Source organism: Poecile atricapillus, chromosome 2, assembly GCF_030490865.1.
Source record: "Poecile atricapillus isolate bPoeAtr1 chromosome 2, bPoeAtr1.hap1, whole genome shotgun sequence".
NCBI lineage: Eukaryota > Metazoa > Chordata > Aves > Passeriformes > Paridae > Poecile > Poecile atricapillus.
Window position 1 is genome coordinate 40595096 of NC_081250.1, and position 17251 is coordinate 40612346.

At 41.7% G+C, this 17251-nt stretch overlaps 1 protein-coding gene across 7 annotated transcripts in view; it reads left to right on the forward strand.

The window, feature by feature from the left end:
* RBMS3 (RNA binding motif single stranded interacting protein 3) overlaps positions 1-17251 on the forward strand; it is a 709899-nt gene that overhangs the window by 250511 nt on the left and 442137 nt on the right. For 3 of the 7 annotated variants that reach the window (XM_058830563.1, XM_058830564.1, XM_058830565.1), the window contains exon 1: positions 12838-13451. The exons of the other annotated variants lie outside the window; for them this stretch is intronic. In XM_058830563.1, the coding sequence (XP_058686546.1) occupies positions 13377-13451 (75 nt within the window). In that variant the 5' untranslated portion in view covers positions 12838-13376. Of the gene's footprint in view, positions 1-12837; positions 13452-17251 lie in introns of those variants that run through there. 7 annotated transcript variants of the gene reach the window in all.

Sequence of the window (17251 nt, forward strand, 5' to 3'; positions counted from 1 at the left end):
AGGGTGTGCAGCTTGCAAAGTCCTCTGCTGGAAGTGGGTTTTAATAGCTGGTTCAGGAAATGATTGTGATGTTTAAGAAGGAGTTCTGCTGAACCATGTCCAACTGCTTCCAGACAGTCCTGTGGGACCAAGTGTGCCATGGCACCCTGTCATCTACCAGCCCATGTGGATCATGGGTTACATGTGTGTACGTGTTTGTATATAGGGAGCCATCCATCATTTCGGTTCAGAAATGGTCTTTTTCAATGCAGCATACTGGAAATTAGAGGATCTGTTTTCATTCATGTCTGTAGGATTTATACAACTAAGTATCCATACATAACCTGATTGTTTTTTTCCTTTTGTTTGTCTTGCTGGTTATGCTGCTACTTGTTCTTGAATTAGGTGTTGCTGTGTTTCCTACATGCAAGGAGGCACCAACTAAATTATTGCATGAAATATGTACATAAATAAGGTGAAGTTCCTATACTGCTCTTTGTGATGCTGAAGAACAAGTTAATGACTTACTGTGACAGTGAGAGCATAGGATACATCACCTTTCTCTTATAGCCAGGAACTTAATAATAGAAAAGACCAATTCACAGAAGCATGCAGAGAGGGTCTTTCATTTGCCCTATCATTCTTCACTACTGTTACTTCCTACTTGATCTCTCACTTTACACCTAAGACATGTTTCTCGTGCTGTTTGAAGAGTGCTGACTAGAGAGTGACTCTTATCTAATATTATTTAGTGTTGACTCCCCTCTTCCACTCAGACTGCAATGACGGCTTCAGGGTCATGCGGCTGGAAATGAGAATGTGTGCTCCACAGGTAGTCAGCTCACTGAGCTGGCCCCCCAAAGTGTCTGCTCTTTACTACAAACAGGTTTTTTCTTTTACTGCAAACAGAAATCTCAGCTGCCAAGTGAACCACCTGCATATAAGCATGCAGGTAGTGTAAGCTGCTATACGGTACACATTAGGATTCTAGTCTGAATAATGCAGATGTTCAGGGACTTGCAGTGGCTTTAAGGTGACCCAGAGTTGCTTGGGTGACAAGGATTTGGGACAGTCCTATGGGGCAATATTATTATTATTATTATTATTATTATTATTATTATTATTATTATTATTATTATTATTATTACTACTACTACTACTACTACTACAATACTTTGGAAAGAAGAGCTAAGAACTTGCTAAGAGCTGACATTTGCAGCTAAAATATGTAATGCCTGAAGAAATGCAAAACAGCCCTTATTAATACTGGCTTTTCCTAGCAGTAAACTTGAAGTATGCTGATAGTCTGTAAGCATGCAATGCCTCTTTCTAATTAAAAAATGTGCCTAGTGCTGTGTCTGAGCAGGAGTCTAGCAGTGAAGGACAACATGTAATAAGGTAAATTGGTGCTGTGTCATATGGAAAGGAGTGAAGGAAATGGTTGATGCCTTTCTCTCAGCTACAACCCTAACTGAATAAACCAAAGTATTTAATTGTGTCTCAAAACCTTGTTAACTTGGCTTCCACTGTTAGAACAATGGGAGAAGCAAACTGCAGAATCAGAAATTTTTTACAAAACTGTCCTAAAAACGGAGGCTTTAAAAAAGATGAACCAAGCCCAAGAGTTTGTAGAATGGTCCCAGCGACATGAGATGGGAATTACGAATGTGCAGAGAAGCAGCAACCAAATGCATCCCTCACTATCTCCTGGCTGTTGCTCAGTGAGATAATCACTTGCCTCTTCTCCTACTCAGTATAAAAATTTGTTTGAAAGGTATCAAGGAAATATGAAGACTGCAGATGGTGTCTGGAGATTGTTATATATCATTAAACAGGCAAAAACAATGTTAAAACAGCATTAAGGCTGCAAAGTCAAGTGTTCAGAAGGTATAAAATTACAGAGTAATGGTTGTCTACGCAGTTATAATGGGCTTCTCTGTGAACACTCGTTATCATTTTATTATTCGTTATAATTATCCCATTACTCATTAACCTTAAATGTGGGATCATATGGAATTTTCCCACTTGTTCTTTTAATTTAATTTACGTGTGAAGAGGGTTTTAGCTTTAAAAAACAAAGGAACCTGAAAATGCCATCCCATGACATATTGACAAATGGACTGTCAGGAAGGTTGAAATCTTTCTATTTATCACAGAGACATGGAGAGTCTGGCAGCATTAGATTTTAATGTGTGGACCAGTGCTAGAAGGGGCAGGATCACTTTGCAGCTGGGTGTAGATGATTTTTGTTGACAACGGAGGAGTGGCCAATGTCAGGAATTTGGGGGTTAGAGCCAGGATGCAGAGGGAAAAGGGCTGTCCTCTTTTTTTTTTTTTTTTGTATGTCTCTGTGCCCCTCTGTTCTCACTCATTTTGGCTCCTCTCATGTCCTGCCTAGCCCTCGTAATCAATTTGGATCGTCTTAACTACCTGGTTGCCATCACTACTGCTTTTTCATTCTCAATTTTAGTTGTTTCTTAATCTCAGGTCGCATTTTCCACAGGTATTTGGAGATCCCGATTTCATTCTTCTCCACCTCAGACTGTAATGCTTATTCACCCTGGGGTCCTTTTACAACACCAGTGCCTTGATGTATTGTCTTCACTCCCCCTGTAAGCCAAGCACAGCCCGCTTTTACTCCTCAGTCTCCTTTTGTGCCACCTCCTCCTCACCTCCTCATCTCAGTGAGTGATGGGCAGTACCCCAACCGCCCAGCAGAGATAGTGCACAGGACTGCTAGAATTATGTGCCAGCATCTCCTACCATGCCTGTCATCCCTGCCTCCTGCTCTGTGCAGCTCATGTTCCTGGGAGGAAGGTGCCATTCCGTGTCTCTCTGCAGAGGTCTATGGAAGCTGGGGGGGGAAGCAGGTATAGGGACTTCAGGGAGATATATGCTGAGGATGCAGGGAGCGTGTGCCTTTTCATATGTTTCTCATGTGACCAGACCTGGAAAGTTTTCACAAGAAAAGTAGAAGGTACAACCCTAGCAGAATGAGTCACCCCTTTGGGCAAATTTCTGGTCCCTCTTCCACGTGTTCTAAGGAACCTTGCCTTCCTTCAGGCTCCTTCCAGCCACTAATCAAGAAGAAGAAGCTGGATGAGCATGGCCATTTTTGCCTTCATTTGGCACCACCTTATTCCAACATGGGTAAAAAAAAAAAATGTATACCACTTGAGAAACGGGAAAAGGACAAATGATTTGACTGAAATTTCTCACCATGATCTCAAAGGGAGGATGTGATCTGCAGGATGGAAATATTTGGCTACAGTGCTAGAGATCTGACAAACCAGTTTTTCTCTCCAATGGATGTCTGAGACCATGGGAGATGTCAAGCCCACATAGTGACAGAACAGTCCTGGCCCTTCTGATAAAACATTCAAGTAATTGACTCGCACAAATAAATATCTACTGCTAAAACACAATTTCATAATTAAATGAAATAAGGTTGTTGTTTGGGTTTTTTCCTCCTACAAGCACTTCATAGTATAGAAACATCTACCTTTGCTTGGTGGGAATGTATCAAATGGCCAAAGTGCAAATTATCTGCAAGCTGAAATTGTGTCAGTATTTAATCTGAAAAAACTATATCAAAAGATTAATATTTAACTCCTACTCACTTTCAGTGGTTTCTGCTTGTAATTCTTACCCTGCTGTATAAGATGAGAATTCATAGGCAAATATTTCTCTTAAGGTTTTAAGCTGATAAATATTTTGGATCATGAAAAGACAAATGTGTTGATGTCAGGGGTTTGTGTACAACTTGAAGTTGTGAGGAGAAGGGAACTGATGTGTACATCAGTACTCAGCAGAAATGTCTTTAAAGCCCTTTATTGAAAAGAAGTCAGTAAGAGGTGAGATTGATTGGGTCCTTAGTTTATGAGACCCAATTCTTCCTCTGTTAATGAGCTTAATATTCTCACCTTCTACTTTATTTTAACTCTGTCCACAGCCCTGCCAAGGCACCTTAGCTGACATGAATTTAGATGTTTATGGCACACTGTGCTCTCTCTTCCCGTTTAGTAGGATGGATTTCCAAGTTAGAAAGGATAGCACTGTGGTATCTTTTCCCCCCCGTGAATATTGTTGTTCTACATTCAAACAACTGCAACATAAGTAAGAAAGTGGAGCCTAAATCATCTGTGGCTGAGGAATGGGGGCAACAGAAAAAAAAATAATGGAGAGAAAATTTGAGAAAAAGAAAGTGCTTGTGCTGGCAAGACAGGCAGTTAGGCAGGGACAGAAATAAAGAGGAAACAAAACAGATGAAGGATTACAGAATAAAAACTATTTGGGAATAGGATGTTGGGAGCGGTAAATAGGCTAGAACAATAGGGACGAACATTTGCTGAATGTGAATAGAAATCACTATAAAGTTTCCACCATCTACTAAAAAAAATACAGTAGCCTTGAGTCCTTGTGCTTTATTAAAAACTCCAGCTGGAATACATAAAAGAAGGCAGGAAAATTATTCTCAAGACAGATAACTTTCAGATGAAGGAGAATGTAGAGATTTGATGAGATTTTTTGAAGGCAAAAAATATTTTACGAACAAGGCTGAAGAAAAGATGCACAAAGGAGGGGAGAAAGCAAACTAAAAAGAATTGTAGTGGAAAGAGAGGGAATATTTGAGCTATAATTAGCATTTGTCTGTTTCAGGAAATAAACGATCTCTTACCCAAAGAATTTTTCTGGTACAGGGAAGTGTCAGTCCGAACCCTGTTTTTGTTAGATGTCAGGTATTACCCTCCCTCTTTTTCTGGCAAGTGTTCAAGTACAGGATTAGGAGGTTAAACATTTCTACAGTGTGCTCTGCTCAGAATGGGCTTGCTACTGTTTAGTGGACAATGAGCTATACTGCAGCTGACAAAATACAGGTTTCCTGAACCAAATATATTCAGTTCAATACATTTTCTGTGGTTATGATGGACAGTAATCTAGTGTGACATAAGGTTTGATTTTGCACGGCAAGCTGCATTGGTTCTGTGGTAAATGGAAACTGTCCATTACAAAAAAATGTCATTATCCCTATAAAAGAGTGAACTGATTTGAAAAATGGAGAATTGGTTCAAGTCTGCAGGTTACCTGCACATGGAACTTTTAACCCAACTCCCAGTACTGTACTTCTCCATTTGCTGTTCATTCTCTCCCTATCTTGGTGAGACAGAATTTGAGAGCCGGAAATTCCCCCTCTGTTGGGAATCATTACACACAATCTTTTGACTCCATATTTAGTGGACACTTATAATTTTTCTTGTAATGCTTTCAGGGAAGCTTTACATGTTGATAAGAAGCCACTAGCAGCCCTAGTACATGTTTTTATATGCTTTCCACTTCAGTTCCCTGTTGTGTTTAGGTGAGAAGAAAAAGAATAGCGTTTTGTTATGGCTGAAGATTACAGTTCCTCCCAACCTGTGATTTTTCTTTATTTATAAAATACTTTGGACTGAATAGACTCAGAATTACTGTAGGGCTTACTGGCACAAGCTACAGTGCAGATTGCTTTTCCCAGTCATGAATTTCAGTTAAAAACAAACAACTGATGAGCACATTTCCCTAGAGAATGATTTAAATAGGGGTATTTCATTTGTATATTTCCTAAATAATATTTTCCTGCATGTGTAGAGATAAAAGAGAGTTTTTGCTTAAGACATTTTTGAAAATATGTTACAGACTTTTTTTTAGACTTGGATTTTTCCTTTTTCAGGGGGACTAAGTAGGAAAATATTTATTGCAGTTGGGTCAAGGCAGAATTTCCATGGAAAAATTAAAATAAAAAATCAAATTTGAACTAAACTAAAAAAATGAGGTAATATTTTGAGATTTCATCAAAACCATACAATTTCCAGTAGCTGTAATGAAAAATTATTTTTACATACACTTTTGAATGAAGTTTTGGACAATTTTTATTACAAGGGTGGTGCCATAATTGTACCATATTTTGGATGGAGGTCTATTAGGAGATGAAATAGAAATTATTAACAAAGGCTCCTTCAGGCCTTATTTACAGCCAGCATTAGATAAAGCGTTACTTAGTGGTCAAATAAGGCTGCCAGATATGAAAGAGACAAAAAGAAATGTGTCTTGGCATGCTGGGGAGGATATAAGTATGGAGCAAGCAGAATCTATTATATTTGATAGTGATGGAATGTCGCCTGAAATGACCCTCCATTCTTGTCTATTGTTAACTTTTTCTCATGAAAAAAAAAAAAAGCCACAGCCGGTGAAATCTCTAATAGCAGCAGTCTGGATGGTAGAACAACAAACAGTTTACATACATTATTACAGATTTCTGCTGTGTTGTTTTGGTGCCCAACCAAAATTGAGGTTCGCCTGTGGTACTGTAAAAACATAGAGATTGTCCTCACCATAAAGAGTTCCAGTTGACACTCATGAGACAGAGACAGACAGGAGGGAGCAGGAAAAGCATGTCCAAGGTCATGGTGTAGGTCAGTAGCAGCACCAGCAGGAAAACAGGACCCAGAAGTCTGTGTTTGTGTAAATAGGGGCTTTTACCAGCATAATCACTCCTGGGGAAGAATGCCCATATGAGGCATTATGTGGGTATAGCTCTAGCTGCTGAGGATGCTGGTGCAATTACATCAGTAAACTTTCCCAGGCAGATGAGCCCCTGCTCATGGGCTTTAAGCACAAAATCCCGTTTCAAGGAGACCTTCTGCCAAAGAGTGTTGTTGGAAATCTAGCAAGAGGAAGGAAAGAAAAAAACAAAACAAACAAAACAGTCCTCACTTCAATTAGAGGAAAAGATAATTCTTTTCAAGTCGAGAGGCTCAGCTCCTGCTGGCCTTTGTTCTTAAGCTTACCCTTGCTGCAATTTCACAGAGTAACTTGAATAATGCCAGTTTGTTCTGTGATTACCCTCAGCTGGAGCACAAAATTAATATCTCACTAAGTAATTCAGTACATGATGGGTGAATATTTAGTCAAACATGCCCTAAAAAGCTAAGATTTTCCATGTTTGCTGGAACTCTTTCAGTGACAATTAATTGCCTGTGTTCGTATATGTTTATGTGCCTCAATAAACAGGCAGCATATTTACGTCTCCCCATTACCTTAAGAAATAAACTTCCTGAAGAGAAAAAAACTCATGCTCCCTGATTACAATCTAATTTTAAGTAAACAAGGGGTGGGAAAAGTGACTAGTGAGCAGGACTTTGCAGGGAGGAAGGTGGGAGGTGAAGAATTTTCTCCCTCTGGAATCATACCACATCTAATGCTGGTTGTATTAAGTTAATACGCTGCAAGAGAGAAATGGCCTTGGCTGGTCCTCTTAGTGTTTGGGGGTTTGTTTGCCTTTTTTATCCTAAGAGTTTAGACCCAAGACCAGATGCAATGTTTTCTAGCTTGTGATGTGGAGCTGCTGTAGAAAATGCCACCTTTGTAAAGCATGTCTTCTAACCCATGCACAATCCTGGCGTTTTCTGAAAGCCCTAAACTATTGATGTGTGATCCTATGATATGCTACAGCCAATGTCTCTCTCCCATTTCTTCACATTGCACTCACTGCCATTGTACTGCTTTCTCTTCATGTGAATCCCTTCCAGAACTGAAAGTTCCAGTCTTTTGCCCCACTGGTCTTATTTGCTGCGGCTTTTACCATGCAGTGAGGGTTTGTGGGGCCAGAGGAATCCCCCATTTTTTGTCTGGGGGGATTGCATTGCCCCTGACTGGTCATTTTATTTTATCCTCTTCTGTTACCGCTGAAGATGAATAGATCACACGGACACAGGTCGAGGTGTGGTGAAGAGAAGAGAGAGGTTTATTTTTCCCTCCAGGATTTATAGGCTCCTGACCACAGCCAGGGATTGGATGGTCAGGATAACACTTTCTCACAGCACTGGCCATGAGAGATGTCCATCACAAGACGTGTAACAGAAAAAATGTACACATATCTATGTTTACAGTTACTGTCCTGGGAAAGTCTTTAGAAAACTATGTCAGCAAGCTCAGAAGCTGAGTTTTCAGGGCGACACTCTTCCCCAATGCAGTATGAATTAACTCTTGTGAAGTGTTCAGAGATGTGTAGGAAACAGACAGTAGACAAAAGACTAAGTATTATTTACTTAGGTTGTATCCATTGACATTTGCAGAAAGAAGACATTTGTGCATAATTTCAGTCTGTCTGTACAACTGACTGCTAGTTTCACTGGCTTGCGCTTGTAATGGATTATCAGGTGGAAAACACAAACAATTTAGTGAATGTTCATTGTTCACTTTTCATTTAAAATTTTTCACTCTGCTGCTGTCCAAAGATTTCCTCTGGGACTGGGTGTTTAGGTAAAAGTAGACTAACAGAAATCTCTGAGCCATAATGTAAAGACAGAAGGTGACAAAGTGAAAAATAATGAAGTATGATGATAGATGGCAATTCTTTGCTGTTGTCCAAAATCTTATCCATTAACTCTTTCAGATTTACTTTTAGTTTGGTTACTGCTGAAGGTTGGAGAGCAGTACTGCAGGGTTTTTTTCAAGCAGGCAGAGAAAGGGTGTGTGTGAGTGGGTAATGCCACCTCCAGTGGTGTTTGGTCTCTTATGAAATGAAAGCACCTGAAAACAGTGGCTTCCCCCAGCTCATTGAGGTTCTGTCAATCCCAGACACTTAATGCTGACATTGTTAAGGTTTTTCGGTCCTCTGTGTCTTTTCACCTTTTCCATGGCTATCACATGCTTTACTGATGGTTGCACCAGGCTATGTACCTTCTTAGAAACTTGGTTAGCTTTCCTTAGATAAATCAGCTTGATAAATAATCCATTAAATAGTAAAATTCTGTGTTCATCAATATAGTTTTAAGGAAGCTGGACTGAAGGAGCTGACAGATCTAAAAATAAAATCAGTGCTCTTCTTGTAATCCATTGTAAACAAGCTGTCAATCATCAATATGGTCTCCTTTGTAATAGCTTTAATGAGTAAATAGAGAGAATAAGAGCAGAGAGACAGGTTAAAAAATGTAAGCCAAATATAATTGTTCTTTTTTTTTTTTTTTTAACCTATTATATTGCTTTAGGCGGTGGTATCTCTATTTCTCTAGTTCCGACTTGGAAAATTTTGACATAATTTTGCCAGTAATTAATTCTTCTAGAATACATATTACTGCTTTTCAAGAGCAAGGAGCTAGAAAATGTTTGAATTACTCCCTGACTCTGATACCTATGGCTTTAGAAGGTTTTAATAGGATAGCTTATTTAAAAAAAAAGTACGTAGAATTATATTTTATCAAATAGAAGTCCCTGAATTCTCAACTAGGTATCTGCTTTTCTCTTTTAACTCAGTTTTTGTGAATGAAGAAATCTGCATTCTATGGCAGGTAAAAATACATCCAAGCATATTCAGTTTTTCTGTACTTCAGGCTGTTAGGAAAATGAGTCTTTTTTTTCTTTTTCTTTTTTTTTTTTTCTTTTCCCTTCTGTTGGTTAACTCCAGGTTTCTTATCCACAGCTTTGGTTGTTGGTGGGTTAATAATATCCTTTGGTGCCTGTCTTTGAATGTACTTGGCTGTCAGCTTTACAGATGATGTGTTCCCATTTATTTAATTTAATTTTATTTATTTAAACTTCTCATTGAAAAGATCCATACTGCACACCTGGCTCTTGAATCTGCCCTCAGGTCAGTGACAGCAGTGGCGGCAGTGCCTTTGCAGATGTACTGGGATCTGTCTCGCTCCCTGGGTTCCCAAGACTGGGACTGGCTGGGGCTTGATAATGAGCCCTCCCATAGGAAGGAAAAAAAAAGTTGTGAAGTTTGTTCACTGTTGCTCACTGGGATCGAACAGCTTGTCTTTTCTTTTGAGGAACATTTATACTTAACACTCGGTAGGCAAACTGCTATTTCAGTTTGCAAGTGGATTCAGTTATTCAAATGCACAGGCCAGAAAATGAAGGGGATTCTATTTAAATAGTGTGCTCCCAAGTCACAGATGATCTTTTTGATGTCTGTATTTTGCAAATGGAAATTTTCCATTTTCCAGCACTAGCATTTGTTCAGAGGCTGTATGCTATCTAAATCTGCTTTTGTGGCTGTTCATTTGCATTTTTGCTATGCTATATTGCCTCCTGTCTTCTCCCCTTGGCCCCCCACTCTTTTTTATTGAATTCCTATTTTTGCTGCCTCCACTCTGTCTTGCATCTCTGAAGGCTCAATCATGCGAGATGCCGAGGACTCAGAGCAAACAGCGGAGGCTGCTCAGCATCTGGTCAGGATTACAGGTGAAAAGGGAAATCCAAAGCATCTGCATATTGAAGGCTTTTGCTGAGAGAGAGCAGATGAAAGGTGGAGCTGTTCCCCACTCAGATAATAATAGTCCCACTTCTCCTGTAGCTTCCCACCTTTTCTCAGAACTGCTGGAGCTACTAGCCAGTGCATCTGATGGGGAAGTGTGTGAAAAACTTGGGTTGAAATTTTGTGGCATGATTTGAAATACTCACAGTTGTCAGATGATGTAGTCACAACAGCCCTTCCTGGATTTAAAATAATGGTCATGGAAAACCTTGCATGTTCAAATAGCTTTCTTGGTCAGAATGCACAGTTTTCTACTTCCTTTGGTATTTATCTTTTATTTTGCCCTCTACACATAGGTTTTTTCTTCTCCCAAATCTGGTTACATCCACATCTACAAGCAAACCGCTTAGCAAGAAAAACTGCATTAATATCCTGAGGGAAAATTGAGAAGGTGAGGAGAGAAGCACAACAACTTAATTCTGGCAGTTGAAAGAACAATCTGAAAGTTGTCTCGGCTCAAAGTATCATGAACCGTCAAGTAATCACTATTCACTTCTGCAGATCCCAGCCCTCAGACTATTTCACCCTCAGGGAAAGCTGAGGGGGGGGGGGTGGTTCTGGAGGAGAAGAAAGTGTAAGCAAGAGTATCATACACTACAATGAGAGGCAGCATATTTAAAGCTGAGCAGTGATACAAACAGTGGGGCTGGGAGGCAGGGATTGCTGGCTTCTCCTCCCATTTATATCTTTTTTCTAAATTCACTTCTCAGAAGAGAAGATGAATGAAAAAGAGGGGCCCTCAGAAGAGGGACCACATGGCCCTGGCCAGCTTGGAATAATAATACTAATTATAGGGAATGAAAATATTCAATAGTTTATCCAACCAGGCTTTTCTTCTGCATCTGTTGGAAACTGGGGCGATGGTAGTGCTCCACCAGGCTCATCCAGGTGTGCAGGAACCTGATGAATGACTGTACAGTGCTCTGGGAACAGAGCACTCGTTTTGCAAAAGTTTTGCCACAGGAGGCAAATACCTGTACGAGCATGGCATGGGGTTCCCACTATGTGGCAGAGGGCTGGTACCTAAGTACCAACGATTATGAATGCCTGGTGATGAAAGCACAGTGTATAGGCAGTGCTCTGAGCGTGTGTATGGCTTCCCACACTGCCCTTTTGGACTGGCTGTGGGGCAGTTATGGGAATCCATAACAAAACCCTCTGCTTTTGAGAATAGCAAACTGCCGGAGTAAAGCGTGATATTTCCATGTTCCTGTCATGTGCAAGCACGTGCCCACAAACCAAAACACAGCTGGCAAGTCTAATTTTAGCTCTACCAGCCTTGAGAAGTGTCCCTTTAAAGAAATTCTTTTTATAATTCCTTTTTTTCTTTTTTTTGAAGCAATTTGGTTGATAATACAGCAGCTGACAATCACCCATACTATGGATGATTTAAATAAAAACAAAAAGAAACTGCAGCCCCACATTTTTTTTCCCCAAAATTTATAAATAGGCAAAACCACTGTAGAAAGGCTCAGGAATCTGATGACATGTTAAAGAAATAAGTTATTATAAAAAAGGAGAAACGCTAGGATTTGTGTACGAGAGGAAACATTTTGTTATCCACGCACTTTTTTTTCCTGATGATTTATAGCCCTGTTGTAAGACAGACTCTTCCTTCGAGTCTTTCGGAGGATAAATATTTGGGATCGCGGTGCTGACACAGGTCCTGCACGCCTGGGATCTGTGGCAGGTGTGGGGCTCTCGGCCGGACGCGGGGCCACACCTGGCCCTCACCTGGGCCCGGGCGGCGGCGGCAGCTGCTGCGTGCGGGGGAGCCCGGCCGGGGGAAACGCAGCCGCGGGTAACTTTTGTGGCACTGTGGTATTTTCACACGTCTGGGGAAAGAAGGCACCCGCACGTCAGGCCGGCCGAATTTCCTCTTTACCCTCTTCCTCCATTTTGTTCCAACTTTAAATAAACCAAGTCTTATATAAGCGGTCTAACAAAGTATGTATTTAATATGTCTGGCCCGGGGTCGCCTCTCCGCGAAGTGCCGGATGACGGTGCGGAGTAGTTTTCTGAAGAGAGAGAACGACGGCGACTTCCTTGCCCGGCGACCAAGCTCCGTGACCTTCCCCCTCCCGTTCGTTAAAAAATACATATATATATTTTCTTTTTAAATTAAAATCATAAATATGAAACCACGTTTTGGGGCTGGTGTGCCCCGTCCCCCGGCGTTAGGATTTGCCGAGTCCCAGGGCCGCTTTCCGGAGCTGCCCGGTCCGTGCGGGCGCGGAGCGGGCGGGGGCGCGGAGGCGGCCGCGCGGCCTGCGCCGACCTCCCGGGGGAGCGGCGCGCCGAGGTCCCTCCCACCGGCGGCGCGGCGCGGAGGGGGTTTGAATGAAAGACAGGACGAGCCCTGAGCACCATGTCACTCCGTGAGGGAGGCAGCGGCAACTAGGCTGGGGAAGGCTCTTCCCTTCCCCCCCCCTCCCTTTTTTTTTTTATTTTCTTTTTTTTTTTCTTTATTTTTCTTTTCTTTATTATTCTTTATTTTTTCCCCTCTTTTTTTTTTTTTTTTTAATTTGGTTGGAAGGGGGGTGGGTGGGGAAGCGGGAGGGGAGGGCTCGAGAGCGGAGCGAGCCGAGGAGAGGACGAGAAGAGCGAGCGAGCGAGAGAGAGAGAGAGAGAGAGCGAGAGAGCGAGCGAGAGAGCGAGAGCGAGCGAGCGAGCGAGCGGCTCTGCGGAGATTTGGAGTTGCACTGTCTTCCCGGCTCCTCTCGCAGGACGGTTCCCTCCCGAGCCGGGCAGCGGGCACCGCCGGAGGCACGCTGCTGCCAGCGGGAGAGGCGGGCTGCTCCGCCGCGGGCACCCGGGCACGGGGCTTCCACCCAGCCACGCACCCACACCCGCACACACCCCTTCGCGCACACACACTCACACACACTCTCTCTCTCTCACACACACACACACACGTATATGTTCGTGCGGGAGCGTTTTTGGCTGCGCTGGAAGTAGCGCGCGGTAGACGGCGAGGAAGTCTCGGCAGCCTCCTCTGTCGCCCGCGCTGTCAGGAGTAGCGGCGTGAGAGGAAGAAAGGCCCTGGGGCACTACACCCTGCCAACGAGTTCCCCGCACCAGCCAGAAGGACTCCAGCTACATGGGCAAACGCCTGGACCAGCAGCCAATGTACCCCCAGTACACCTACTACTACCCCCACTATCTCCAAACCAAGGTAAGGGCTGGCGGGGCCGGGTGCCTGGCGGGGGATGGAGAGCGGAGCCGCGCGAATTGCGAGCTCGCCTCTTCGCTTTGGCGATTTTTCTGTCTCTTTCTCTGGTTTGCTGTCACACAGAGCGAAGCTGGTAGGCAGAGAGCAGGCGTGAGAGAGGCAGGAAGGTTACAGTCTGCCCTCCCATTTATTTCTTTATTTCTTTGAATTTATTTTCTTTTTCCCAAGGGCTGCTGGCGTCGGCTAATTCCTTTTATTGTTTGGGGAGAACAGTGCGGTTAACGCTATCGTAACAGCGGGCAGGTAGCGTGTTTGTTATGGCATGGGATAAAGATTGCTCTGGACAGCATCGGACATGAAACACTTTTGGTGGGTCTTCCAGTGATCTCTACAGTTTTTCCACAGCTTAAAAGCATTTTGCTATTAGAAAAGCTGTCTGTGGCGACTCAAACTTTTAATCAGCTGAGGAGGAGATGCTGTGGAGCTCGGAGGAGAGCTCAGAGCTAACCGTCTGTAAATCTGGTGGAGTTTGTTTCAGTGCATTGCACTGGTTTTAATATTTCATTAAATATTGAGGCTGTTGTGGCTGTACTCTATTGCATTTAAAAGGTCTAGCAATAGAGGGTAACTACTTCTGGAGAGAGTATCCAAGCGCGGACGCTTCCGTTTTCTTTTTTCTTTTCTTAATAATTTTTTAAATGCCAGCAGACTGGAAAGCAGGCCGGCCTCTGTTAGAGAGGCTGAGTGAAGTCTATGCTACCTGGCCATGAGTTAGTTAATTAAAGCCTTATTTTTATAATGCTATTGTATAATAGCCTGCTCTCTGAAAAGATTTCCTGTGTGACCAAAGGACAGTAACAAAAGAAAGCTCTAAACCGAAAGTTTGCAAACCCTGTCAGGACACTGTATTTGGAGGAAAGAAAAAGGAAAAAATACACACTTCACAAGGTGAAGCGTGACCTCATAGCCACAGATGAACAGTTTCAGTAAATAAACGAACATCCTTTAGGAGGGAAAAGCCAAGGCAGGGCGCGCACACGTGCATATGGTACTGCGTGCACATATACACATTGCGCTCCTGTGGCAAATTTAACACATGGGACATTTGATGTGTGCAACTGTGTGTGGTGAAGTGCCACAAGGGAGGCTGACTTCTCCAGACTTTTGGTTTGAAGCACGTTGATCTGGCTGCAGTTGCGAAAGGATAAGTTATATTCCTTGTTAATAAAAATTACTTTCCCGTTAACGTTTATAGCCCGACTACTGCATTATATAAATTAACTAATTGTAAAAACTGCAATTCAGGCTCTTTGGAGTTCTGATGACACCAGAAGCACTCAGTGTGATTACAGCCCTGTAATTCATGGCAGGGTTACCTCTCACTTTTTTGCTCTGCTGTTTCTTTCCCTGCATCATGCAGATATTTTTTTGGTATAAAATTCATCCTTTTTTTAATTTTGTATTTCGGCATGAAACTTATCATTTCTCTCCCCTTCCTTTCAAGGTCAATTCAAATAACGTTTTACCTTTGTGACCATTTAGTGTGTAATGTTGCTGTTGCAGCAGCAGCCCGTCACTAGCTTGACTGCAATATTGCCTATAGCTTTAACTGTTTGGGGGATTGGGGACGCAGGCTGATGCTATTCCTCAAAACCTGGCAAGCCAAGGACATGAAACAATTGATGGTGTTTTTTTGAAAGAACAATAGCCTCGAGTATTGGAGGAGAAATATTGGACATTCCATCCCTTCTACTCACGTAGTTTACATTTTGCCAGTTGTCCTTTTTATTTCTTTTTTCATATTTTTTTTTTTACTTTCTAAAATAAGCTTTTTGAAAAAATTAACCTTGTATTTGAACTTAAAGTAGAAAAGTAGCTTTTCTGTACCATGACTTTTTTTTAACCCCTTGCTTTAAAAAATAAATGCATTTTTATAGCCGGTATATAAAATTATCAACCCTGTGAAAAGTCGTGTGCATCAGTCTGGCACTATTACAGTAAGGACAGGTAAAATTTCAAATTGGTGATACGTTTTATGCCTTTATTTTTTCTTATTTTCCTTGGTCCACAGTTAAGGACGTATATAAACTCTAAATAATAAACACACATACACGTGCGCATATGTGTGTATATATCTATATATATATATGCACACACACATACAGTTGCAAGTATTTCTCTTCTATAGACCATAATAAGACTTTAAAGTAGCGCAGACAGGCAGCATCTGGATTTTGTTACCTTAGAGCTAGCCATCAGCTTCTGGGACATTTTAAAGCAGTTAGATCCATTGTATGTCTAAAGCTAATAGTTGAGTAATCAAATAATCTTGTGGTGGAGAGCTGTTATCTTTTATCATCCCTATTGGAGCAACACATATAAATAAACCTTTGTATGGTTCCAGCCGGCCTGAGAACTTCAGCTTCTTATTTTCCAAAAACTGCTCTTTGTACCAAGCATGGTAGGACTCAGCTCTACAGAAAGAATGTGTTTTTATGCTCATAGTCATGCATGCAGGGGGGGAAGTTTGCACATTCACTTGTAATTAAGAAAGAAATTCTAGGTTTTCTTATGGCATTTCTGTACAGCTTCTGAAATTCAGAGTGGCAGTGTGTTCAACAGGCAAAGTTTGGAAATTCATGTTCCCCAGCGTGTTTGGGTGAAGTGCTGCTTTTGCTTTGCTTGTTTGGTGAAGTTGCCTTGGTTCTCCTTTGAGAAGTACCGCATTCCTGTACATCACGTCCCTCTCACGGGGGAGCACGGAGCTGCGCAGGAGTCCAGCCTACAGTCTGTGTGTGTGTCTTCTAACGGGGCTAGCATGTTCTTGTGCAGAAAGGGTGTAAATGAATAGCTACATGGGTAATGGGATTATAAATAGAAAAAATGGATTCCATATGTTTGTCTGATTGCTTTAACTTTTTAGTGTTTTGTGGCCTTTTGTGGAACATAAAGCATGCACTAGTTCCATTTACTTGGGCTCCTTTATTATCAAATGCCACCACTGAAGCTAAAACTTTAATTTCAGGCTTAGGAAAAGCCACTGTCATCCAAAAAAGAGAGGAAGGGGAGGGTGTCAATCCTTATAAGGCACTTGCAAGGAATTTAATGTGTCTCTTAAGGACAAGCACTGGGTTTTGGTGTGACGCTGTCTAACAACTTCAGTTTGAATGTACAGTTTTGGAACTTTAGGCAGATGCTGAGAGTAGGGAGAGAGTCCAATTATCCAAGGAGTTTATTTTGGAGTAAATGGTTCTGGTTACTGTTGTAAGTGAGGCATAGTCTTGTGTCCTTGTTGCAAAAAATATTGCAGGGAGGTGGTTCAGCTCATGTATATCTGATGAGAATCTGTAGTAGTTTTTTATTTTATTTTGAGATGTTAGGAGAAATTCCTCAGTTGCATCCTTGCTGATGGTGTAACTACTCAAACAACTGGTTTGCAGCAGTACGTTGCAAATTGTCACGTAGAATGTTAAGGATGCCAAATCTTGCATTATGATCTGAATTTCTTTCTTTTGTTTCTTTCTTGCCAAAGCAAATTCTTTTCTCTTTGCCATTTAGCACAGAAGAAAACAAAAAGAAGCACAGTGAAATTTCATGTTATAATATGAAAAAGGGGAAAAAATATTAACTCTGAATATATTTGAAAGAGTTTCCTTGATTTAGTAGGTGATGTGTTTTATCTTTGTCCTCTGCAGCTTATGATTAGACCTCTTGCTGGGGTCAGCTTTCTTTGCAAACAGTCTACTGAAAAAACCTGAATCACTTGGGTAGAAAGGAGGAGGTGCCACAGTTACCTGTCGACA